The sequence below is a fragment of the Vigna unguiculata genome, chromosome 7, assembly GCF_037176805.1.
Source record: "Vigna unguiculata cultivar grain cowpea cultivar isolate G323 ecotype 2 chromosome 7, ASM3717680v1, whole genome shotgun sequence".
Taxonomy (NCBI): domain Eukaryota; kingdom Viridiplantae; phylum Streptophyta; class Magnoliopsida; order Fabales; family Fabaceae; genus Vigna; species Vigna unguiculata.
The window spans coordinates 28448558-28475364 of NC_140798.1; the positions used below are offsets into that span (position 1 = coordinate 28448558).

At 32.2% G+C, this 26807-nt stretch overlaps 3 protein-coding genes and 1 pseudogene across 5 annotated transcripts in view; 2 read left to right on the forward strand and 2 right to left on the reverse strand.

Moving 5' to 3' along the window:
• Positions 1-349: 349 nt before the first annotated feature.
• On the reverse strand, positions 350-5663 carry LOC114188380 (uncharacterized; annotated as a pseudogene).
• Positions 5664-6690: 1027 nt separating this feature from the next.
• Positions 6691-7784, forward strand: LOC146884748 (uncharacterized). Its single transcript, XM_085676014.1, has 3 exons — positions 6691-6990; positions 7065-7451; positions 7536-7784. The coding sequence occupies exons 1-3, from the start codon at positions 6691-6693 to the stop codon at positions 7782-7784; spliced, it is 936 nt and encodes a 311-aa protein (XP_085532140.1).
• A 1582-nt stretch (positions 7785-9366) lies between these two features.
• LOC146884749 (uncharacterized) lies at positions 9367-11389 on the reverse strand. Its single transcript, XM_085675478.1, has 8 exons — positions 11278-11389; positions 10940-11207; positions 10785-10860; positions 10581-10708; positions 10419-10518; positions 10212-10344; positions 9529-10124; positions 9367-9445 (listed from the first exon to the last, which is right to left on the reverse strand). Exons 1-7 carry the CDS (start codon positions 11302-11304, stop codon positions 9912-9914), a joined length of 945 nt encoding a protein of 314 aa, XP_085531604.1. The 5' UTR covers positions 11305-11389; the 3' UTR covers positions 9367-9445; positions 9529-9911.
• Positions 11390-15814: 4425 nt separating this feature from the next.
• LOC114191582 (piezo-type mechanosensitive ion channel component) overlaps positions 15815-26807 on the forward strand; it is a 30516-nt gene continuing 19523 nt past the window's right edge. Inside the window, exons 1-10 of one of the 3 annotated variants that reach the window (XR_003605982.2) lie at positions 15815-16319; positions 16895-16975; positions 17650-17809; positions 17895-18052; positions 20693-20849; positions 20954-21140; positions 21831-21946; positions 23397-23481; positions 25981-26196; positions 26272-26449. Coding sequence is in view for 2 of the 3 variants with exons in the window: in XM_028080833.2 (XP_027936634.2) it covers positions 16271-16319; positions 16895-16975; positions 17650-17809; positions 17895-18052; positions 20693-20849; positions 20954-21140; positions 21831-21946; positions 23397-23481; positions 25981-26196; positions 26272-26449 (1387 nt within the window). In the remaining variant the exon portion in view is untranslated. Of the gene's footprint in view, positions 16320-16894; positions 16976-17649; positions 17810-17894; positions 18053-20692; positions 20850-20953; positions 21141-21830; positions 21947-23396; positions 23482-25980; positions 26197-26271; positions 26450-26807 lie in introns of those variants that run through there. The other 2 variants (XM_028080833.2, XM_028080836.2) reach the window with 2 other exon arrangements.

The window sequence follows — 26807 nt, forward strand, 5'->3', positions numbered from 1 at the left end:
TCTGGGTAAGAATTACTCCTCCATCACTGTGATCTGGCTATGAAATTGGGCATAATGAAAAATTGTAAATTTGTCTTTAAAGTTTCATGAATAAGATAATTACCCACTCTGTCGATCGTTATTGAATTTAACACATCAAGTGTATACGAAATTTGTTTCTTAATCTGGTATCTAACAACGCGATTTCTAATTTCCAGCATCGACCACGGGTAGACGTTTCACGCATCATTGGCCTGCTTGGATGTATCTCCAAACAAAGTAAGTTTCTACTACAATGGTTAACAATATATCATACTATATCATAGTGCTGGACAAAATAATTTGAAATTAATAACAAAAAATTGCCAAGCTATACATTTTGGAACACCTCTTTGTAAACAACATTTGTTGTTTTGCTGCATCTTTTGTTGTCATTGTCATGGATTAAGATCTTTAATCCAGATTTACTTTGAACTCTAGAAACTGCAACGTAGAGCTGACCGTGGCTAAATACGGGTGTCGGCAAATACAATCCGACAAAACCTAGTGACTGTCCTTGAGATTTGTTTATTGTCATTGCATATGAAAGCATAATGGGAAATTGCTTTCTAATTAGCTTAAATGGCCATGGGGACTGGGACGGAGACATTGACATTCGAGGAATATAAATTTCTTGTCCATCCTTGTTACCTGTTATCAATTTAGCACCTATGACATGGTTTGCAAGCCTCGTGACAATCAATCTGCTTCCATTGCATAATCCTGTAGCTTGGTCCAAGTTTCTCAAGAGCATTATAGGTACTCCAATCTTTAGTTTTGATCTTATGGTTAGGAAGTCCAGACATACTGAGTGAATTTAGGAACTCAGAGGTTATATTGCTATAAGCATCACTTGAAGCGGATTCATCCACTGAATCAGAGCTAAGATATTCTTTTTCTTCTCCTGTGAACAATTGTTAGATATAATAATAAGACTATTATTAATACCGATCTTTCCAACATGTACCATTATAAATTCATGATCTCCATTGGCATACCTGGAATTAGTGATAGCATGTATTCATTGATTTGATTGACAATCTCAATTCTACTTGCTAATATTGCTCTGGGCTGCAAAAATGATTCTTCTGTGTACTTGTGAATTAAATCTGGATATGTTGTATTCACAATTGCTTCTATGGGATCATTGAACTCTGAAATCAGAAATTCTTTGGGTATTTCGACTTCTACTAAACCGTCATTTGGTTCTTCTAACTTACCATCACCAATTTTAACAATCCAATCCGAGAATTCCTGAATCTCGGAAGCAGTACTACCTTGTAAACCTGGCTGTTGTAGACGCATATTTTTGGTCAATGTTAGAACTTCACAGTGATCCCAAAGATAAGACGCATTGATTGTAGAATTTACAATATCAGACCTGCTACCTCCAGGGATAACAGGAAGGATTTGCCTAAAGTCACCTCCGAATAGTATCACTTTTCCACCAAAAACAGCATTATCTTTCGTCATACCACCCATTATGTCATTCAAAGTTCTATCTAATGCTTCAAAACAATATTTGTGTGCCATTGGAGCTTCGTCCCAAATAATAAGTTCAGCTTTCTTTAACAACTCCGAAGCTTCAGATCCTTGTTCGATATTGCAAACTGAATTATCTAATGTTGGTACTGGTATCTTAAATTTAGAATGTGTTGTTCGTCCTCCTGGTAGTAATAGAGAAGCTATTCCACTTGAAGCAACTGTCAGTACAATTTTTCCTTCAGAACGAAATGCAGCTGACAACGTTCTCCACATGAAAGTTTTTCTAGTTCCACCATATCCATATAGAAAGAATACTCCTCCTTGTTTATTTAGAACGGCCTTACTAACCTTTTCAAAAATTTGCTTTTGTTCAGCTGAAAGGAATTGTTATGACAGTTGTTAAATAATGTCATTTTCGTTTAAAGTAATACAATAAGAAAGAACATAGCTTCTAAACCTGTCATTGATCTTAAGTTGGATTGGAACAATTGTCGTTGCTCAGCAATGTTGTAATTCAGTTCTGCATAAATAAGCCTATTTCCACAATTTTGAAGAACAAAATCATTTGGGTATGGCATGGTTGGGAAGAATTTTAAACTGCTTCTATTCTCTTCAAGCAATTTCTCTATCTCGATCAAAGTCAAGTTTTGGAGCATTTCTGTTGCAATGGTTAAATCTGCGTACAAATAATTTATAGAATATATTGTTACATTGGAATAGACAATCTCGTTACCCAATTCATGTGCAAATACACAAAATAGATATAACCTGCAATTCCGGAAATATTTCTCTCGCGATACAAAATTCCATCTGCAAGCCACTCCCATGTTTTGTTCCATAGATCTTCTGGATGATTAACGCTATTCGACAACAATATAGTAACGAATAGTTTCCTAAGATAATATCCGGAACCCCAATCTTTTGCTTCTCTCATAGCTTCAACATATTCTGTATCATCTGTTAAAATTCCTAGAGCTAAGCAAGCTTCTCTAAATGTAGAATATGTTACATTGTTAACTGTTCTTATATCTATGTACGATGTTGGACCTTTTACATGGGTTAGCATTCTCCTAAGATAAAACACTTCACCAGTACTTGGGGGTACCCAAATTAGCCTTCCAATAGTATTTCCTGTTTTCCTTGGTTTCCAACATCTATCTTTCTTTACATAAACAAATTTGGAAACGAATTCAGCATATGTTAACTTTCTGGCTTCTGCATATTTCTTATTACATTCCATCCAGCCTGTAAACATTGATTCTGAAACTGTTGCTTTTCCCACAATATCATCCATTTGGTCATCATCCTTAAAGTACACTGCATGTTCTCCCGGTAGATGAAAAAACAATCTTTCTACTGCTGGATTTCGTCCATGAATGGGGAACGAAAATATTCTCCAACATGCCTCGCATGGAGATACGTATCTGCAGTCCAGATATTGTTTGATTTCATCTACTGCTTGTGTATTCAAATTTCCTTCGTTCTGCTGTGGAACTATGGCAGCTGTTATTCTGTCGTAACCTTTGTTGATATACTTAAATAAGTACTTGATCGAAGTACTGCGATTACACCATTCCACATTTATATGTGCTTGGTACTTAAGAAGTAGTTCAGGGTTATAAGGAACCACAGAACGGTTATCAAGGCAAACACCATTCTTTGTCACAGTTAATGAATCGTTCCTTCTTCGATAATGTGGATATCCATCTTCTGATACACTAGTGGTGTTCTGAAAGTTTTTTGGATATAGGCGCGAGCATTTTCCATTTTTCATGCAAGGCAAAGATCTGTTTATAGTACCACAAGGACCGTGTATCATGTGATCTAGAACACATTGATGCAGTTCAGGACATGTAATTGGACACGGGATTTCAGCAGAGATGACTTTGTCAATATCATCAGGAGTTGGGTATTTACTGCTCGGATGCAAAAAGATGAGCAAGTGTGCATGTGGTAGGCCGCGCTTTTGAAATTCTATAGTATACATGACTACAAAATAATCACAGAACAATTAGTATAATAGAATTATATCATTATTCATAGAAGGGATAACTTACATGCAATAGTTCGGCCCAATAAATGATTCTTGGTTAGATCTATGAGAAGTTGTTCGAATTTAATCTTGAACACCCTTGAAACTATATCAGGACGATCGGTTGAGGACAACTTTAACTTTTTCAATGCTCTAGTAATTTCTGGCCATTTAGGATTGCACGTGAAAGTTATGAAGAGATCTGGAAATCCCAGATAACTACAAATTGTCATTCCATCAAAATACAGTTGGTCCATAAATCTTCTGCTACCAATAAAAGATGAAGGAAGAACAACCCTCTTTCCTTGTTGCGATCCCTTACTTTGTGAATTATCTGAGGCTTGACAGATGTTATTATATTTATCAACCCTTAACTTAGATTGATTATATTTAATGAATGACAATCTTTCGGATTCCATCATTGTATATCCATCAACAATGAATTGTTGAAAAAGTCGTCTAGATGTAAGCAAAGTTAATGCTTCTGAGTGTCTTGTTTGCAACCTGAAACAAAACCACTCCCTAATTGTCAATCTATTTCTTTTCTGGATGATTCCTGGTCTATCACGATGATTGACATCATGTCTATATCCATCTTCCCCATATGGGAATAGTAAAGGATATTGAAACCCTAGGTAGCTTGTGTGCAATTCATTTATTCTTTGTAATTTGCCGGATTGCTTTTCCATTATGATGTCTCTACCTGAAGCAGTATCAACATCTCCAACAATAAGGGCTGCAACTTCTGAAACATTGGGAACATTGTATATCCTTCCATCTTTTGTCCTATCTGCAATAAGTCTCAATTTCAAATCATCAAATGGTTGGTTCCTATATCTATCCCTTGCCATTCTAAATGATTTAGCATGTACATTGAACTCATCGAGCATCCTTTTTAATTTGCTGACAATTTCCAAATCGATATCATCTTGATTCCTGCAAAGAGTAAGAGGTAATATAAGTACTTGTTGAGGTTCGTTTAAGTTGTATAGAAGAAACTTTTCATGTACCTTAATGATTCCATTCTATTTTGAACTTCATTTTCGGTGTCGTAAATATATAGTTGCGCAAACTTTGGAAGCCCACCGGGTACTGGTAAAAGGCTCCCAATTCTATGACAAGATTGACCTTGGATTCTTAAATTGGGCGGTCCTTTTCCATTATTAAAAGTTCTGTCAACTTTAGCTCCAGGAGATGTAAAGGCAAACATCATATTGTATGTCCTAATATGACTTTGATAATTCTTGCTTTCTTTGGATTCATTGTCAAATAACAGACGTTTCAAAACAATTGGTGGTTCTTTTAGAATTGGTAGTTGAACTTTACCATTACCGCAACACAAATGGAAAGTCGGACTTACACATCTCCTGGTCTTTTTAATCCTTTCCTCGTACCACATGTACGCCTTGCATTCCCTGCATATGAATGTTGGATCTCCAATGTCTGCGTACACTGTGTATATTCAAATATACTTCTAGTAAATGAACTAAAATATATGAATAATAAAAATTATAGGTACTATATAAAATCTTATCTGGGATTCATGGGCTGTTCGATTTCCCAATCTTGTGCTATAGAGTCATGTTCCATGTCTTCGTTCCGCTCAGGTGATGAATCTGAAAAAGGTCATTCGTATATGTCAAACATATATTCAAAATTCAAAATTTCAACAGTCTATAAATAATATACTACCAATTTAGAAAGTATTACCTCTAACGATATCCTCAATCCGGGGACTTGTACTCTGATGTAGTCCAACATCTTGTACTATAGCATGGGCTGATGTCTCATATGTTGAACTTTGACGAAACTCTGATGAAAACTCGTTTGCAACTTGAAACTTCTGAAGCAGATTTTGGCGATGAGAAGTGTCATTATGAAATCTAAAGCTCATAGCATTAGTTTTCCTTTGAAGTGGTTCTTCATTATAATTTCCTTGAATATAGTTATTTGGTTTAATCTGCCGATTGAAGAAATCGATCATTGTAATATCAGACAGTGGTGTACAGTTCATTTTCCTTCGATGATCGTCATCATGTACATCTCTATGATTCCTTTTCATTTTCTTTTCTTTGAGCATCATCTTTCTTTTCAGTCTTGCATTCGCACAAGATGCATTGGACTCCATCATCAAACTGTTACTGAAACAATTATCACAAATAATATTGTTGTTCAACCAAAATCATTCTACAGATTTGTATTGCATATCGAATTTCAAGCCAAACACATATTTGTTTTAACATTGATGAATTAAAAACTTCTCCCACTTCATTAGAAGAACACAAAGCATGTAACAATGATATAGAAATAAAAAATAATAATAATACAACAACACATTGTACCTGAAACTTAATGTAGTTGATTTCTGGATTTTGTTTTTCCTATAACTCCTCTTAGTTTAAGTCTTTGATATACCTGAAGCTTTGTGTTAAAATATCTTAGATGAGAGAAAATAAAAAATGCGCGCCAAATTAATATTATTTGTTTAGTTTATTGCAATTAATCCTTTATTATCGAAATGATTGATTGTATAGGATGGGGCAGTTGAATCCCTAAAAGGTATTCTGCATGTACTTCATTCATCTAAATGTCTACATCTATTAATGAACGTTTTCTTTATTTAAGTAATTTTTATAAATAAGTTCAAAAGTAATCATGCTTGGCGTAGAACCTTCCATCCGACGAGTTTGAAGTTGTTTCAGACTTATATAAAGTCGGTTACTATTCATTTCTGCACCAACCAAATTTTCAAGTTGTCCAAAAAACTTTCGAACTTCACCAACCAAATATTCTGAAATGTCGACTTCTCAGGCAAACCAAACCAATCTTGCAAGACGTTATTCCTTCAAGAATTGGTTCCAGAGTTCACTCCACTTGGTATTTCCAACATGGGTAAGTATTAAAGTTGTGGTTTAACTTTTCTTCATGATTATTTTTAGATTTCGGGTAAAGATTGAAACTTTCATCAAGTTATCATCTTCTACACTGTAAATACATACATTTTTTCTAAAAAAATCCTTGCTTGCTATATGCAATTCTTCGGTTCTTTATAAAGATGAATAAAAAAGATGACTTGTTTTGGTTTCGAAACTGTTGGGTAGGAGTTCGTTCATTTTGATGAAACTTTCTTTGACTACTGGGGACAACATATGGAGATGGGGACAAACTACTTTCGTGATCCGGTAGGAAACTATCTTATGCTTGAATTTGAAGAGTCTTTCATGCAAAATCGAAGCTTTCGTATAGCACGGGAAATTTCAAATTTTTATAAGTTGGATGATCTATACTGGCTTGGGATACTATACTGTGGACACCGTTACTTTCAGATTCGTATTTTCAGTTTGGCTATGAAGGAAATAGAGTATCCTGCTCCGAGACTGGTTCCTAATCCCCAACAACCTTTGTCTTCTTCGAGGTTTTTCACTTGCTTTAAATCCGAACTATTGCTGCCTCATGTATTATTTTAACGTTGATAAGTTGATCTTTGTTTCTTAGGCTAGTCATTAATTATACTTTTAAACTGGTGCAGACATTCATTAAGTTGGAATATGCCTTTGTTATTTTTTGGGCACATGAATTGGACTATGACAACATTCAACTAATTGATCCACGTCAGAAGAAACATGATGTTGGTATACACAAGTCGGTAAATGGAGACTTGATTGTACAGAAAGGGGTGTTAGAGATGGTTCAATATTTCAACGTCAAGGAAAACAAAATCATACATATGAGTTATGTTGACAGAAATACGTTTTTATTTAGGCCTTTTTCATATGAGGGAATTGAAATTAATTATGCTCCTGAAGTCGTCAGCATTAGTAACCATGATACACATCTCGGAGACTATGACCCTGCAGATTTTTACTACTCAATGGCCAAATGCTTATCTGAAAATGATACCAAATCATCATCACTGGTATATGATTTTTAACCTTAGATGTTATAGTGCAACGTATTTTCATTTGTTCTAATTATAACTACCCACTTGATTTTCTTTCAGTACTTGGAATCCGAATTTGCAGCAAAAGCTCTTGTTAAGAACAGGACACGATACATATTGGTCAATTCAGAAGGTGATTGTTGGCCTTGTACAATTCGAAGATCGGGAAGAACGAACAAAGAATGCTACTTAAGTTGTGGGTGGAAAGAATTTTGCAAGCAGAACAAATTAAAGGAAGGAACCATAATAAGACTTGGTGTAGATAAGGAACAATCGAATTTTATCTATGTAATGGAGATAAAAGTATAGCCTTTGTATTCGGTACTTTGTTTTGTCCAACAATTAACCACAATAGTATTCATAGGTCCATCAGAAGAACGACAATGTTTTTGATATATATCTGTTAACAAATGTTGCTTATCGTTATTTATTTATATATATAAACATCTAATTTGTCGGTCTATAGAATTTTTATTTATTACTAATTCTATCTGTAATTACCTTGCTTATTCTTATACTTTGAATCTCTTCATGCATACAATAATGTTACCACCATAGTTCGACCTTGTACACAACAAATAGTATAATATATTGAATGTGCGTGGGAAATTACAACAATAAATTCACACAGGCTTAAGCGATTAAGTTGATTGAATATCAATTTCAATATACGAAGAAATAGCTAAATTTTCAACGGAACTTAGAATTTTGATGTGCAATAGTCAATAATATCATTTACATAATAATATAGTAGGTAAACATACTATTTGGTAAACATAGTTCGTGGATAACATATTACAACGATGGTATACTAAAAAGAAATAACTGTCCCGAAATCCAAATCTAGATTATGATTTCCAAAATACAGGACACCATCAGCAACTTTGATCACCACGACATCAAAATCCATATGTATTTACAAACTTCACTGGTCAACCTTACAGCTTCTCCTGTTTCATCCGCTTTTTAGTTTTGGACCTAGAAAATTCTGCACTTGGAATATCATCCAGATGGTCGCAATCAACCTCAAAGTCGAACAACAGTTCCTTGGTAGGGGTAACACAGAAGTCAATATAAGGGTCATGATCTGCGGATCCACTCAAAGTCAACTGCATATTCCAAACAATTTTTGATTATATTTATTTTGTGGATTAAAAAAACATGTAAAACTAACATAAGAATAGATTATAAATTACCGTGCACATATCAGCTTCTGTATTTCGTTCAAAACCTGCCTGTTCAAGGATTTCTTTGTTCTGCGATTTTAAACATAAAATCCTTACATCAAATCAATACTACTATAAAAATTAAGTATACAGTGACTTTAAACTCTAGATACCTTTCCTGTATGGCATGCACTTTTAGTGGAACCACCAGACTTTGATTTGTTTGTGGATCCATCAGATGATTTGGGTTGCTTTGTGGATACAAGTACAGGTGTGGGACTTGACTCTTCAATCTGTCAAATTCATTCAAGAACTTTGAATAAATTTATAATTATGAAAGAAGTACAAAATTTTACAAATTAGACGTACGTTTTTTGTATGACGACCACTTATATTCAGAGCACTTGCTGGAGATTGTGTATTGGGACCACATATAGCCTTAGGCCTCGACTCTTTGGGCTATGATTCACCGAAATGTAAACTGTAAAACTCTACAATTAACAAAGTAAAAAAATTGGACATTACATATACCTTTAACCCATGAGGTGCACTTTTAAAAGAGTCAACTGTTTTTGGTTGGTTATTCCAAACGCATATATCTGTTGCCTTACTTGCTTTATCCTGTCATTGAAAATCAAAGTACTAAATACATAATCTCAAACTAACTTATTGCATCACGAAATCAATAAAAAGTAAAAAGAACTAAATCATAATCAAGAGAATGACCTCCTCTATTTTGGGTCCGTCCTTGGAGTTTGCTTCGGGACTCGAATCAGATGTACCTTCACCACTGTTGTCCTTAATCTACATATAATAATAGTAAAAAAATCATCCTATAAAGGATAAGTCAAACACATAAATTCTCTTGGTACAATATACCAACCTACCATCTTAGGATCAAGTTTACTTCTAATTGAAGCAATAGTTTCAGGATTGCTAGAAGCTTTCATTACAGAGGAAGATCTGTTACTTGGTTGAACTCTAACCTTAAAAGCAAGAGTACATCCTAGCAAAGCATCTAAATCCTCTGGAAAACATTTCGGATCATCTTCACCATCCTAAAAAAAATAAAATGCAATCTTACACATCCATTTAGTGAAACAATTGACAAACAAAGTAATACCACCTCAATCATCTTATTCATCAATTCAAGAGCTGATACACCAATCAAGTTAGTACAGTCTTGATCCCACATTACAAAATTTGTGTAACTGTTCCCATTTGTAACCTGTAATTCTAACTTATATCTGAACCAAAAAGATTTAGTTATTTAATAACATAATATTGCTGTAAACATGAAAAATATCAAAAATATAAATACAAACCTAATTCCATGTTTTTCATTATCAAACCCACAAAGAATACACTTAAAAGGACCTACTTCATCAGTCTTCTTCCTGCAACTATTGCATACTGGATAACACCATCCATCATTACCCAAATTAAACTTTACAGTATTTGCAACGGTAACACAATATTGTTCCTATTAAAAAAAAACAAACTTATATCAACAAATAAATCATAAATTCAACAAAAAAATTACAATAAACCAAAATAACTTACGGATTACCTCTTTCATACATGTGATTTCAGATATCGTACGCACAACAGCTTTATACATAAATTTCTCATGTTCACTATACTGCGACGGTGAACTCAATTGGCTACACTCTTGACTCGGATTAACTTCATTGCCAAAACGTCTATAAGTAGAAAATTTAAATGATTATAATACAATATAAGTTAAACACAATGTCTAAAATATAACAAAACATACTCTATCCATTGCTCCCTGAATCGAACTAACTCAGCACATTCTTCACCCATAAAGAGCTTTGAACCATTCCAGGAATTGGATATTGAGACTGGCCACCGACCTAAATTAACAGCAAGATCAGCACAAAAAAAACCACAAAACACACAAATAAAATGGACAAACCTGAACACGGCTTAATCTTAGTCTGTGTCAACAGAACGACAAGAAGATAGGAATCTGGTTCACCCCTCCAATTACTCATAAACTTGAAGTAATATGAATCCCACAACGTACAACCAATGACTGTAGAACTGTAAAAAATGCGACAATATCAACTGTTAAATGACAATACAACAATATTAAAAAACATAGTAAATAATAACTAACCTCATATCCCTTATATGAAAGACCACATTCTTCGACTGAGGATTACACCTCACATTATCAACCACTCCAATAATATCTAAAACAAAGAATAACAACCCATTCAACTCATAATATTGATACACTAAATTCCAAAGAACAACATCATATGTACATACCATACACCAAATCAGCAGAGTAATTTCCATCCACTATATCTTCAATACTTTTGAAGTTGTAAACGTTCAGTGGAATACTCGAAATTGGTTGTTGTTTTATAGTTGTGGCCCCAATGAACAACAATTTGTAAGGATGTTCACATACCCGAAATTGTCCTTGATTTTTCAATATCTTAAAGTTATGCATTATATAGGTTTGACCCTCTACCACTTTTTCTTCCCACAAACATAAATCCTCCTTTCTTACCATGGCAGGAATCATATCACCCTGAAAAAAAAGCATAAAAATAGCAACACATAAAGCAGGAACACATAAAACAGCATCACAATTGCATTACCTTGTGATCCAAAAGAATCAACTCCATATGACGACTATTATCCCGGTTTTGAACAAACCACAAGTCTTTGACTCTAACAGTAAGTTTCAATGTTTCTTTCTTGTCATCAATATCTTTGATGAGATCAAGTTTTCTCGCCATCAGAACATACAAACACAACCTACACCAAGTTAAAACACAAAGAACGTAATAACACCAACTACAAAATCGGACAAAAAAATAACAGCCACCCTTAACGGAAAGAACAAACGGAAACCATAACTCATAAACTCAAAAACACAAAATACATACCTGGCAAACCATACAAAACTGAAACAACAAAAAAAACGAAGAAAACTACAAAATCACAGAATACATACCTGGCAAACCATACAAAACTGAAACAACAAAAAAAACGAAGAAAACTACAAAATCACAGAATACATACCTGGTAAACCATACAAAAATGAAACAACAAAAAAAAAACGAAGAAAACTACAAAATCACATAATACATACCTGGTAAACCATACAAACGGAAACAACAACAAAAAAACGAAGAAAACTACAGAAAAACGAAGAAAAAAATGAAATCTGAACCAACTAAAAAGACAACAAATCTAAATAACACAAAACCCACGACGAACTCAGAAAAGAAAATAAAATAAAGACTCAACCACAAAAACCAAAGAAATGGAAGACCTTAAGAAGATGGGTTAAGATACTGCAGAACGGAGATGGAAAACTGAGGAAGAAGAAACTGAGTAAGAAGAAACTGCAGAACCCAGCTCAAACAATTTTTGAAATACACAACAATGAACTTTGTACGCAAAGGAATTGAGCAAAGCAGCTGAGAGCATTAATTAATCCATGCAAATCAATCAAATCATGCAGTACTCCTCCATCTAAGGCGGGAAAATGAAAATTACTTCTTTGGCCACACAATCGAACAAAATCCAAGCTTCATCGTAGGGGTACATTGGTCAGAAACGAAATTGACAATGGGCAGATGACGGAAGAAGCAAAGTTATGAAAAAACCTTAAAATGGGACAGCTGTCAAGAATGTAAGTGGGGGTATTGGGGTCTTTTCCAGAGGGCATTGTTTTCATATATTTTAGATTTTTATTTCGATGTCAAACATGTCATATATAATATGTTATTTTGACGCACATATATAATATCTATTATTTTACTAACTAACTACTTATATTATTTTTGTAATACATCGCATTATTTATTATATAACCACAATTGTCAATTTTATTTTTCATTTTTTCAAATATAAAGAGACATGGTTTTTTCCACTAACGAATATAACAATATATTTATCAGTGAAATTAATTTACCATGATAAATTATTAAATGTTATGTGGTTTTTTATTTAATGTCACTTAATAAACAATGATAAAAATAAAGTTTAAATATATATTTTTATCTCAATATTATCACAATTTTAATTATATTTCATTATTTTGAATGTTACCAATTTGAATTATTTTGTTAAAAAATAGTCAATATACTCTCCTGTGTTAACATTATTATTTGCAACAATAATATCATTAATTAAAGTTGACTTATTGGCAAGAAATAAGTAACATGAATAATAAGTGGTCACTTGGTATTGCAAATGATGAATACTAAATGACTTGTCTTTAATTAAAGTTGACTTATTGATGAGGTAATAAGTAACATGAGTAATTATGTCAATTGGTATTGCAACAAAATCATCATCATTATGAATTTGACTAACAATATTATATTGGTTTAATTTTTAAAAAAGTATATCTAAATTGAGATTATTAAAAAAAGTGTAATAAAATTGAAGAATTCATCATAATACAGGAATAAAAAAAAAGTCTATTTAACTAAAAAGATATATAATATAATTGTGATTGAATGACTTGCTCAAAGTTTAATAAATATTTTCGATGTATTTGAAGAAAAATAATTTAGACGTCAATTGATTTCTATCAAGGATTTGAAATATATTATACATAAATATATTGTTTGAATAATTTTATTTTTTTAATAAATACAATAAAAACAATTTTATTATATAACATAATATTTTTTCCAATTTTTATCTAAAGAAATAATAATTTATTGTTTTTAATATTCTATCATCTCTTAAATAAATGTTTTTATCTTCATCTTGTTGAACTTAATTTTAAATGGAACCTTATTGAGGTAATTTTTTATATAAATCAATGTTGTTTCTCATGTGAAAGTTACTTCGGTTTTTAATCAACATCAACTGTATTTTTTAATTGGTGTCATATATATATATATATATATATATATATATATATATATATATATATATATATATATATATATATATATATATATATTGAATTAAACTTGATTAAAGTCACTTTTAATTAACGTTAGTTGGATTTATTTTTTTCAGTCTTGCAACTAACATATGTTACAATTTACTTAATCAAAATTGACATAATTATTTTTTGACTAATACCAATTAATTTTTTCTAATCAACCATAGTGAGTATATTTTTCAGTTAATATAAATAAAAGTTTTCTTTTTATAAACTTTAATATAAATTATTTTTTATTAACATTTTTGAGATTATTTATCCATACATGCAAGATGAAATTATTTCTTAAATGGTGTTATAAAACGTTTTTTCTATAATTATCAATAAACTATATTTTAAATTACAAACTATATTTTTAATTAAAGTCTTTCACGATTATATTTTATTCATGTTTGTAAGCACCTTTTTTTCTCAAACGAAGCAACCTCTGTTATTATTTTTTTTTATCGAAGTTGGTTAATTTATTTTTTCTAATGCAGATCGAAAAACCTTCAATAGATTTCTATTAAAATTCTTTGTGATACATATTAATCCAAAAATTTGTTTTAGTTGACATGGGTAAAGAATTTGCCAAAAATGAATCTATAGAAAAGTTAAAAAAGGATGACCATAATCAATATTATCGAACACAATTGTGATTAGAGTTAGGTGAAAATGAATTTGACCGATATTTATTAAAATATAAACTTGTAAACATATGCTAAAATAGTTTTAATAGAGTATAACAAAGAATAACTTCGACCGATGTCATTTAAAAAATATCACCAACGTATATTTTTGAGAATTATTAATTATTTTTTATTTTTATTTTTACTGGGTTGCAATTAAACTACTCTACTAAAAAAATTAAAAGTTTAAACTATTTTATTCAAATAAAATATTTAAAAGTTAAACAATTTAAAACGAAAAATATTGAAATTTAGTATATTTGTTCTTGTTATAAATTTTGAAATTCTTTGAAAATAAATACATTTACATTGCTTAAGTTAGTCAGAAGTCAGTATAAATTTTAAGCTAATTATTATTATTATTTTTACTTAAATATGACTATCTGTTTAAGGTTAACGAGTTTTACTTTTGTTTTTTATAAAAAGAATATTTGTTTTTTATCCCCTCTCATAAAATTTGAAGTCAATTTTTTTAATTTTTATAAAATTTGAAACCACTCTTTAATTCTTAAAAAATGTGATTTCTTTTTGCTTTAGCTTTAATCACAAGTCAATATAAATTTTAAGCTAATTATTATTATTTTTACTTAAATATGACTATCTGTTTAAAGTTAACGAGTTTTACTTTTGTTTCTTATAAAAAGAATATTTGTTTTTTATCCCCTCTCATAAAATTTGAAATCAATGTTTTTAATTTTTATAAAATTTGAAACCACTCTTTAATTCTTACAAAATGTGATTTCTTTTTGCTTTAGCTTTTAAAAATATTTTTATCTGCTCACAATTTTAAATCTCATTTTATATTTTTTTTGTAATTTAAATAAATATAGTTTATTTTACAAATTTTAAAAGTTTTTGTGAGGTACAAATAAACATTATGGACTACTCAACTCTTTAAAACACACAAGAAAATAAATAGTTAAGTAATGGCACATAATATTATAATAAAAAATGATCATTTTGAATATTAGAGAAAAATTATAAACAATTTTACGAGTCAATAAAAAACTTATTCATGAAATTAGAAGCATATTTATTAATTAAGATGATTATTACAAAATTTAATAGACTTATTGAAGTAATTATACAATAAAATAACGCATTTTACATATATATTATGTAAAATAATTTTTTATTTTCATCAATAAGAATATAATTAAAATATGTTTAAAACTATTATAATAAAATAAATTACCATCCTAAAAATCATCTATAACAAAATTTTGAACTTAACTTTTGATCCTTTATTGTTATTTTCGTAAAAGACACTTCTATCCCTTTTTCCACAAATCCCTGATATTTGTAGGTTGAAGACTGGTAGGTTAACAACAGAAATATTTGGTACGTTAGAATTTTGTTGACCGCCACGAGTCACGGTTTTAAATGGAAATGGCACCAAAATCAAAAACGTCTCAAATGATCAAATGACCATCTTACCCTGCCACATGAGCCGGCTTGAGGCAGAAGCAACGCGGTTCCAAAGCACGAGAATGGAAAACAAATTATTTTTTATTTTATTTTATACGAGAAATTTTCTAATTGGACAATGGCAGCATAGAGAGTCGCGTAATTATTAACTTTTCGGCAATATCTGCTTCCTTTCTTCCTCCTCCTTGCGTAGCAGGATTTTGGCTAAAAATCGTTTATTGTTTATTTATTTATCCGTGTCATAAAAAAATAATTATTTTTATTTATATGTTAGCTTCGCTCGCTTGTGATTTTAGAAAAATCTCGATCAACGGAGCTCCCAATTCTGTGTGTTTTGTAAGAGCATCTTATCTGCGAAAATTTGGGTCAAACTGAAACTGTGCAGCGAAGAGAAGAAAAGCGTGAAACCAACATTTCCGTTTTGTAGAGTTGGCGGTAGTTTGCGGCGAGTTTTTCTCTTAGCGCCGGAAAGTACTTCGCGATTCGGGAAAAGCTCATTTCGCGAAGAAACGATTGAATCTCGTACCAGCTGATTGATTGATTTGAATCTCGATGTGATCGCCGTGTTTACCTCCGATTTCAATGGGAAAGTTTCTCGCTGGCTTCGTGCTGCCTTCACTGCTTCTGCCAGGTACCGTTATTTGCAATTTGTGTTTTCTCAACGAAGTAAGAGTGAGCTTCTTAGTTGGATTGAATATAGTTTTTGTCGCTAAAACTTGTAATATATTATATGCGAAGTTGACAGCATAGGCTGTTTGTTCGTCATTACTGATTGATTTGATTTTATGTAGTTATTGTTTTAAACCTAGTGAAATTCATGTCATCGTAAAATCATAATATTGCATTTGAAGATTCTGAATTAACTAGATTAGAATCACTATGAACTCGTTAATCACTAGATGCTCTTATAGTGAATCATTTATTATTAATTTTGAAGTGACAGTGAGTAGGCACTAGCGACTGGGTTGTGGCAGTATCCACATATATATTGTGTGATTTTATATTTTTATTTCTTAGTCTCAAGATTTAGAAGGAATATTATTGTTACTCTTAGTAAACAATTAAAGCAAGAGTACTAGGTTTATTTTTTAAATGTTGTTTTCAATTACCTTTTTATGTCAGATTTCTTTATGTAAAGACGACACATGATGGAATATGTACCCTCTATTGAAGTATGTGCTGATTTTATGTGCTCCTTTCTTGCAGCTGCTTTAATCAACTGGAGTTTGATCTCTCTTGTTGATTTGATCGCCTTTATTCTCATTCTGTACAATGTATCCCAATTAGGTAAGCTGCTTAGTTCTTTCTGTTTGGTTTCCAAGTTATTGTTGCTTTTAAAGTATTAAACTATAATTTTGATATTTTACCACAATTTGACAACCTTACCATGAGAATTCTACGTTGAAGAGAACTATTCTCTCATCCCCTTCTCTTTTGTTACTGGATAGTTGACAGGTTCTGTTTATCATTTGCAGATTAACAGTGAATTTGCCTCTCGTAGTAATTTTTTTAATACTTATAATTGTTAGTTGTTGGGGTAGCCTCTCACAAATAATTTCGGACTGAGTTCCTCCCAACATTTTATGCCATATATTCAGTGAGGAATGTGGTCCTTCTATGATTTTCAAAAATTTGTGAACATGAACCATAGAAAAAGAAAAAAAATAAGGAACAGATTAACAATCAATGATGTAATTGTGGCAATCTAATCAACCACACCCCTTCAATTTTTTTATTGAAACAGAGAATTCATTCGGACTTAGTTGGAGTTGCTTCTATTTGAAAGATGACATGGTAGATCTTTTGAATGTTTATTTTATTAAGTGCTAATGGTCCTTGTGATACTAATTGCACATAAATTATTCATATGGGTTGATGATTGTTGAAACTAAGTTTTACTAATTCGTGTTGTTTTTAACAGTTTTAATTAACTACTACTATTTCTGTTTTCCTTGCTGTAGGATTTCATTTCCGCAGGAGGTTTTTGTTGCTGTGGCCAATTGTTATCTTTTCTGTAGTTGCAATACTTTCTGAGGTGACTTATTTGGTAATATGGGCTGCTCAACCGATGTCACAGAGTGTGCCACAGGCTTGGTGGGCAAAGTTGATTGGGTTTATGATGTGAGATTATTGTATTTCTCATTTACTACTGATTTTCCCTTTTATAAATACACTGATTTGTTAATTCTGGGTTATGCTCTTGCAGAGTTCAGTCATGGAAATCTCCCTATGCAATTTATTTCTTGGTTATACAACTGCTTGCTCTTCTCGTTGCGTTGGTTGATATATATGGGAAGAGACATTTTCTGAAAACATGGCAAGATTCGTCTCGGGATCATTTCTTATCAATTATAGAACATATAGGTTTGTAAGTAGTTTCTTTCATCCTTTTGTTTCTTTGTTCTCCTGTATTATGATTGCCATGTTCCAAGTGTGAACACACAATATGAAATGTCCAGTGTTGCATATGGATGTCATCTCTTGTGCTAATGCAAATAAATGTGCATTCTTCTTTGAATTGTTTTTAGTGACAAACAACATTTTTCTTGGTTGATTGACGTAAAGGTGGATTTAGTTGAAGTTTGCTTGCATTCTAGTGGATGAGATGCTATTATTCTCTTAGTCAATGCTTTGCATGATAGGCCCTGAAAATTTATATCACATGATTATTCTTATTTAGTTCTTTTACTTTCCTCTTTCTCATGCATTTGCTAGACTTTTCATCTCTCTTTGTTGTCCAATGCCTCTGTTATTAAGTTTATTCTTTATCCCACTCAATTGTTTTGTGAATTTTTCACTTTTTTTAGAATCCAAATGATAGAGGATTCTTTGAATCATGGGATCTATTCATCTATCTTCTAATTCAAATAAGAGAATTTATTCCCTAGACATTGGGGATTCACATTCTCCAAATCCTGTTTCCTTCCCCAGGATAAGTGTATTTGATGCTCATTCCAAGTTTAAATCCTTTGTTTGGAGGGTTGTCGTTGATGATGTGCCAACTGGGTTCTAAATCTTGTTCTCATTTCTTCTTGCATTGCCCATCAGCTTCTAATATATTAAGGATGACTTGTTTGGTGTGTTTCTGATGAACAGTGGTTTGTCCTATGGAGAGAAAAAAATACAGCCAATAGAAGGAAAATTTGGAGAACTTGTGGTCCCATGTGAAATAGTGTTATTGTACAATATGTAGTTGTTGGTCTCTTAAACTAGGCCAATGCTACAAGATAGTGTATGGAGCATAAGTATCCTCATCCAGATTAACCACTATCAAATTTCATCTTTAAACCAATTGATATTAAGCAAAGTTGTATAACAAATATATAAGCTGTACTCCAAGAATTGATGCAGTTGATGTGGGACTTCCCAACACCCCCCTTTGTAGATGCCAATTAGAAAGGCAAGTCCATCATAATGAAATTTTCCAAGATGAGTCTAATATCATGTCATACTTCATCTTAAAACCAATTGTCATTTAGTAAAGTTGTCCAATAATTGAGACAAATGATGTGGGACTTCTCGACAAACACATACTCAATACCCTCTTAAAGGATTTAGAGAAATTAAGTTTGCAAATAGAGCATTTTAGGGTGTAAATTCTTTTTAATGGTCTCACCTAGTGTTTTTCTTGTCCTTGTCCTGGCTTGCATTATTAGGATATTATGTATTTGATCAACCATCATTAGTGTTTTCTTTTGTTATTTTTTTATCCATGGCCAAACCATTGTTTGTTGTTGAACCTTATTTTCCTATTAGCACGACTCCCACTTGAAGTTATTATACCCACTCATTCAACCCAACATTCTCATTTTCTCAACATTTAGCTTATGTGGTTGATGTCTAAAAACTTGTTACCTTGAAGCATGGCTTGTTGCATGGCTGTAGAGATGTTCCAACCCGTGAGCCAATCCAGCTCACCACAGGTTTGAGTCTAGTTGGGTTGAAAAAAAATTCAGTTTTTTCAAAAGTGGTTTGAACTGAGTCCAACCCACTTAACTGATGGGTTAAACAGGTTCGAGTTGAGTTGAAGGTGAATTGACCCACTTAACCCACCAACATTTTTTTACAATTTTTTTTATAATTTTTTTGTTATAATTATTTAGTACTTCTAATTATATAGGTTCATAATTTCATATTTTTAAATGTAGAATGTTGCTCAATAATATTTGAATAGTTTGAATGTTTAATTAATTTTTTTGTCATGTTATATACGTTGATACTTTAATCTTTAACTATTATTTTTATAATAATATTTCGAGAATTAGGTGAACACTTTGATTCCACTACATAAAAAATAAATTAAGTCAATTTACTCTCATTTTAATGCAATAAATATATAAAATAAATTGCAAAAAAACATTTGTAAGTGAGCCAATCCACTAACCCGTGGGTTGGACCGGGTTGCAAAATTTCTGACTTATCAAAAAATGGAGCTGGGTTGAACTGGTCCTTTTTTAGCTCAATCTGTGGTGAGCCAACCTGTATGAGCCGGGTTGGCTCACTTTGACACCCCTATATGGCTGTGATAAGATTTACCTTTTTTTAGTTTGAGAGACTTATTTTGATCAATAACAAGTAACGCAAAATACATTCCTCCATTCTCGAATATTTTGGATTATTTAGATGCTGTAGTGTGACTTTTGGTTTGCTATAATCTCCATTTTTTACCTCTAATACAATGCTAGTGTGTGTTTGGTTAAACTAGGTTCCATATACTCTGTTTTACTTAAATGGAAACCATGAGGCTCTAAAGCTTTCCTGGACAACTCTAGTTTACCATTCAGAGCCATAGTGGTATTATCATTACTTAACCACTCACATATGTTTAGTTCCTTAAAACTTCGGTAGTCGTCTCATTTTTAGCGTGTCTATTTTTGTTTTGTTTTTCTGAACCATTTTAACCCCTCAATATTTTATGAGCAGTATGTTTATTTATAGCTGTCATTCTAGCAACCACATATTGTTGCAAATAATGTCATTGGTACTCTGTTTTGTGTATTGAAGGTTCTCACCTTCGGGTGGCATCTTGCTTGCTGTTGCCTGCCATTCAGCTAGTTGTTGGAATTAGCCATCCTTCATGGGCATCTCTACCTTTTTTCGTTGGTAGTTGTGTTGGTCTAGTGGATTGGTCTCTGACAAGCAATTTTCTTGGGCTTTTCAGGTGATTTTTATCTGATTTTTCCTTTATGCGCTTTCATAATCTCTTTAGGGTATTTGGCACTTTCAGTGTCTTACAGGCTTATGTCTGTGCTATTGGTTCTAAAGGTGGTGGAGGCTTCTTCAGCTGTACGCAGGTTTTAATATATTCCTGCTTTACATATATCAGCTTCCCATGGAACTTCCTGGTATGATTCATTGGATGGCTGATTTAATTGGTCTGTACAAAATATCTTGCAATTCTGAGTGGCCTCAAGTTTGTTCCTGCATTTCTCTGTTGTTTTACTATACAATGGTATGTATCTGTTTCATTATTTTTTTTAGTACTGAATATGATTGGAAAAGACTAGTTTAGCACATTCGGGCTTATTTTAATATTTAGGTAAAGTAGGTCCACTCTCACATAAACCACTTTACTTGTGATATATTTTATTCTTAATGTAGTAGAGCCTACATGTAGCTGAAAATAAAAATTTATTAGAAGCTTGGTCTAAAATTCCTGAAAAATTATTAGAGCCTACATCTATTCCTTTTCACTTTCATCCTGTATGGTTGTTTTACTCCTCTACCCCTCCTCCTCGTCCTCCATAGAATTATCAAAGTACCAATATTTCATGTTGCAAACTGAAGAATATACTTTTTAACTAGCGTCTTTACGCACATAAACCCAACATATTCATTTAAAATGCCATTAAAAATAACTTAATCAATCAAATTGTAAAAAATAAAAGAAATAAAACGTACATAAAAATGAATTTGGATCAGAATAGGGATCTTTTGAAATATAGAGACTACAATTGTAGAAAAAAAAATAATAAACTAAAATCACAAATGAAACCTTAAAGCGGACCATAATTACAATTTAACATATCTATTTTATACAAAATATAATGATATATGACAGTAAAGTTCTTTTTCCCTTATTATTTGTGTTCACTGATTCACTTTACTCTTGCTTCAACTAACATTCTTTCTTGTGGTGCAGCTGTCTTTTATTAAATCTGATTTGGAGGAGATGGGTTTTATTATTTCCAGAACAGACTGTGGTCTGACTGAGCAATTGCTTCCCTCTAAGCATTCATTTTTCATTCGTGAGTCAAGGTATTCAAAAGGAAATGAATATAGTTTTCTAATTTGCTTTATGTGATATCTTTTCAAGTATATGTTCTAGCACCTGTAAATGAGTTTATATTGAAGGAAAATTTCCATTCTATTTTTCTAATTAGGATAGAATAAGATGACCCCATCTTGTTTTTTAGGGGTTGGAGGAGGAAAATGAATATGTTGGATGAAATGAAATGGTATAGATTTTATTAGGTTTCATTTCATTCCATCCTACATACACTTAATACAATCTAAACTGTAGCTCTAAGGCCATTCCTTCTTTTTTCATTAATCGAAGCCCAGCCTTACTGTTTATTGTGCACAAAAAGAACTATACTTTAATGAAATCAGACAATAGAAATATTTTCACAAAGCTTGGTAATGAGTTAAAAGGAGGGAGTTTTTCATGTAACATTCCGCACATACCACAATAAAGCGGTGTTGTTTAAAAGAAAAAAAAAGGAATTTCACCTTGTTGAAACAGCTCATACTTTTACTATAATGTCCCTCTTCACTTCTGGGATGATGCATTTCTTACAACATGCTATTTAATCAATTGCATGCCTTTGTTTGTTATTGACAATCAAGTTCCTTACTTCCTCTTGTACCTTCAGTAGGCTTTGTACACTATTTCTCTTCATGGATTTGGTTCTACCTATTTCGTCCATGATCTCATTCTAAACAAAGACACTTTCTACCGAGTTTTTCAATTGCCTCTTCCTTGGATATGCTGTTTTTCAAAAGGTTATCATTACTTTTGTCTTCAATGGTATCTTGTCTGTGTTGATTTTAGCTTCATTGAGACCACCTATTTACCATCTATTAACCTACCTTCAACATCATCTTCTGCTCCAAATGACTCCATCAACAGCTAATTTCCCCCCCCATTTGCCATTTGGACAGGGGTTTGGTCATCTTGTAACCCTAATTCTTTTTATATGTTTTTTTTTCTCTCTCTCTGAATTATGACTGTTCATCTCATTCTCCCTATTCCATTGTTTCTTCTTTAGATTTTATGTCTATTTTTAAAGTCTACATGTGAATGATATCTCTAATGATTCAGCCTTTAATTCATTCCCATATCATCGTCTGATCCATGTAACAAATATAGCCTAGTAGGATAAGGCTTAAGCCTTGTGTAATTAACTCATGCTCTAGTCTATGACATGACTCTTGTTTGTTTTACGTTTTCAATATGGGCAATGTTTGATTTACTATCTGTTTTTTTTTTTTTTTTAATTTCTACATGGAAGTTTTATCTAAGACTAACCTTCTGAGAAATGAGGTTGAGATATTTGTTCACTGGTGACTAGTGTGTCAATTTTGCTTATTTTAATTGAATGATATTATTGTTTTACATTTACATCTCACTTTTTGTTTCCGGGTTTTTTTTGGGAATGTGGCTTTTGGCTTTAAACCTTGCTGAGTACCTTTATTAAATGTGCAGATCTGGTGTGAGACACACAAATGTTTTACTCAGAGGAGCTGTTTTTCGAACTTTCAGTATCAACTTTTTCACGTATGGTTTCCCGGTATATATTCTTAAAACATGTTGTAATCTGCTATTAATGATGAATGATCTTGGAGTTGTGACTGTCTTTTGTTATAATCTTTCCTCCATCGGTGTACTTTTATAGCCTATTTTAAGTTAACTTTTAATAGAAAATTGCATTCATATACCTGTGTGTGCACTCTTTATGTTAGGTAAATAATCTCGTTTAGGATTAGGATCTTGGCATACTGACATGGGTAACAATGTTAATCCCCATTCTTGTGCCCTCTAGGTGCCTAGATCACCACATCTTCCTCCTTACTTGAATTTTAGTTAATTGAAATATGATTTCCCTTAATCCTTTACTGATGAATTAATAAAACATCTGTGTATTATTATAAAATAAAGAGCATTCATTAAAAATACACCAAACAAGACACATTATTACATACAAAATCATTCTTCTAAAGTTAAACGCAACACAATAAGATGCCAAATGATGACATTTTTTGCATATATTTATTAGTGGCGGTAATGCAATCCATCATCCATCATCCACCCTGTCCATATGTTAAAATTCTGAAGGTTCTAAAGAAAAGATAAACTGAGAGAAAAGTAAACTGAATCTGTAATGCTTTATTTATTAAACCATAGAAGAGCACAAAGGTATTTATAGAAAATAAGATTGTCTAGATTCAATATATCTGGACTCTAACCAACAAACATCAACTACTAATATAACTTACTGTCTAAGAAATACAAATAGCAAGCATACAGAGAATGTTGTACCCACAACTTTAACGACTTTGTTTTCTAACATACCTGAAGAGCCCCTAACTACCAAGGTTGGAGGCAAATGCTTAGGGAAAATAAACTTTAGGAGGGAAGTTCTTCACCTTCTTTCTTTTACTTGGTTTAGTTTCTTGTCTTAGAATTCAAACTATAACATGAACTTACATCAATACCCCTCAAGCTGAAGGTGGCACTCTAGAAGTCACTTTCTTGTCTCTCATAAACTGGAAGCATGTGACTTGGTGAGGACATCGACATATTGTTGATCAGAAGGTATATACATGACTTTTAAAATGTTGTTAAGGACTCTCTTGCGAAGGAAGAATACATTCAGCTCCACATGCTTGGTTAGAGCTTGAAGAATGGAATTATGAGAGAGAGAAACTGTACTGATGTTGTCACAGTATATATTAGGAACGATGTTCGTAATTATTGTAAGATACATGATTTGTATGTTATGATACACTATTCATATTGTACAATAATAAGATACAATCCTCTATCGATGTGATATAATTCATTGCAACACTTGTTTTTGCTCCTAAATTGGTTTTTTATTGTTCAAAATGCTTTTAGAATCGCGTGAATCACGATTTTTGGTTTGATGTAGAGCACTGAGTTGTGGGTGGAATTGTGCCTGGGTCACCCACCGAAAAGGGTTGGGTCATGTGACCTGGTTTGATGAGAACCCCTAAATCTGCATTTCTTTTGTGTGAATCTGAGCAAAAGGAGAGGCAAAATGGTCGTTCGTTTCCTTCCAACCATGATTGTTGATTTTGAACTGTAGGGATAGATTATATCCATCATAAATTAGAATTTTGAGTTTTATGTCTGTGTATTTCTATTTAAGAGCAATTGCTCCTCTATGAATAGTATCAGAAACGGTTTTTTGATATTTGGAATCTTCTTAAAATGTTGCACATTTTATCACTTAAATTTCAAAATTTTGCACATTTACTACCTTAATTTCAAAACTTTGGACTTCTTTTAACTTTGATTGCATATCGGTGCACCATTGCCACATTAAAGTATTTCACATCATCTATAAAATTGTCATGTTACCAGTTTTCTATTGGCAGTTGATGGTAAAATAATGGAAATGGACAGTTGAGCGGTAAAATGTGCAAATAAACCTATATTAATGGAATATTGAACAATTAGTGATTAGAACTTCCTATCCCAAGTTATATTTTTAGATAAAATTATCAAATAAGAAGTTATTGTTTATTGTAATACTTGGTGTAACATGTATTAGTGTCATTTGATCCTCTTTATTTTAATGTGTGTGTATATGTGTGATTAGAAACTTTTACTTTAAGTACATACTTTTAGATAAAATTATCCAATAAGAGGTTATTGCTTAGTGTCATAGTTGGTGTAACTTATAGCAAAGTTATTTGATAATACTACTTCTCTATCTGTGTGTATATTTCGACCATATAATTCAATGGATATTTAAGATTAGAACTAATTGAAACAACCATGACCATTTATAAATGGTATGGATGACCAAGATTAATTCATTTTTCCTCACTTTCATTAGATATGCCCTCCCTTCCCACACACATGCATCGGGCAAATGAATATGGGTACTATAGTACTCATTGTATGTGTCCAATGGGTATAGGATTCGTTGTGATCTCTTCTGATGCATTTGCAACTACTTATATCTTATTTCATACGCATTTAGTTTGCTTAATACCAAATGATTTGTTTATTGATTCCCTTGTTTAATTTTATTTTGCAGGTCTCCTTGTTTGCCCTTTCCTTTTGGAGCTTCAATTTTGCAAGCTTATGTGCATTTGGGCTACTTGCTTATGTCGGATACGTTATTTATGCCTTTCCTTCCTTATTTCGTCTGCATAGATTGAATGGACTGCTTCTTGTCTTCATTCTCTTGTGGGCTGTTAGCACCTATATTTTTAATGTGGCATTCACATTTCTGAACTGGAAACTTGGACGGGTAATCATTTAGAGTGACAATTTTTGAGTGAACGTACTTTCAACTTTTTGTAAATGTTTTCATACATATGTACAGGACATGAAAATTTGGGAGATGGTAGGACTATGGCACTATCCAATACCTGGATTTTTTTTGCTTGCACAATTTTGTCTTGGAATTTTGGTTGCATTAGGTAATCTTGTGAACAATTCAGTTTTCCTCTGCGTGTCTGATGAGAGTGGCCAATCGTCAAATGACTATTCCTCAGTAAAAGGTAATTTATTACAATCTTGTCATACCTGATACATGAAAATTTAACAAACCTCTTTAATTTAGAGTTATGTACAGCCACGTACAGTCGTACGCTTCTTACCGGTGACTTATATATGCCCATATACAGTGGAGTATGTGTGTATTTGTATGTATTCATGTTTATTTTCTCTTTTCATATTTAACTCCTCTGATAATCATCTATAGCCCATCTGGGATCTCATGACTTTTTTTTTTTTTTTTCAATACTTAGTCTCACTAGGTTGTTATCAAGAATTTTGTACATCTTTTGTGTATATCACCTTATTTTGGCTTGAAACTTTTTTTGGGGAGTTTCATGTCTTGGTTATCTTGTCGTTGCA

Excerpts from the sequence above, each read along its gene's own strand:
- LOC146884749 (XM_085675478.1), bottom strand. The coding sequence starts at position 11,304 with ATGGAGTTGATTCTTTTGGATCACAAG. Across the intron at positions 11,208-11,277 it reads TGATTCTTTTGGATCACAAG|GGTGATATGATTCCTGCCAT; the intron begins GTAATGCAATTG and ends CTTTTTTTTCAG. Across the intron at positions 10,519-10,580 it reads TAAGATTAAGCCGTGTTCAG|GTCGGTGGCCAGTCTCAATA; the intron begins GTTTGTCCATTT and ends CTGTTAATTTAG.
- LOC146884748 (XM_085676014.1), top strand. The coding sequence starts at position 6,691 with ATGGGGACAAACTACTTTCGTGATCCGGTAGGAAACTATCTTATGCTT. Across the intron at positions 6,991-7,064 it reads CCGAACTATTGCTGCCTCAT|ACATTCATTAAGTTGGAATA; the intron begins GTATTATTTTAA and ends AAACTGGTGCAG. Across the intron at positions 7,452-7,535 it reads ATACCAAATCATCATCACTG|TACTTGGAATCCGAATTTGC; the intron begins GTATATGATTTT and ends ATTTTCTTTCAG.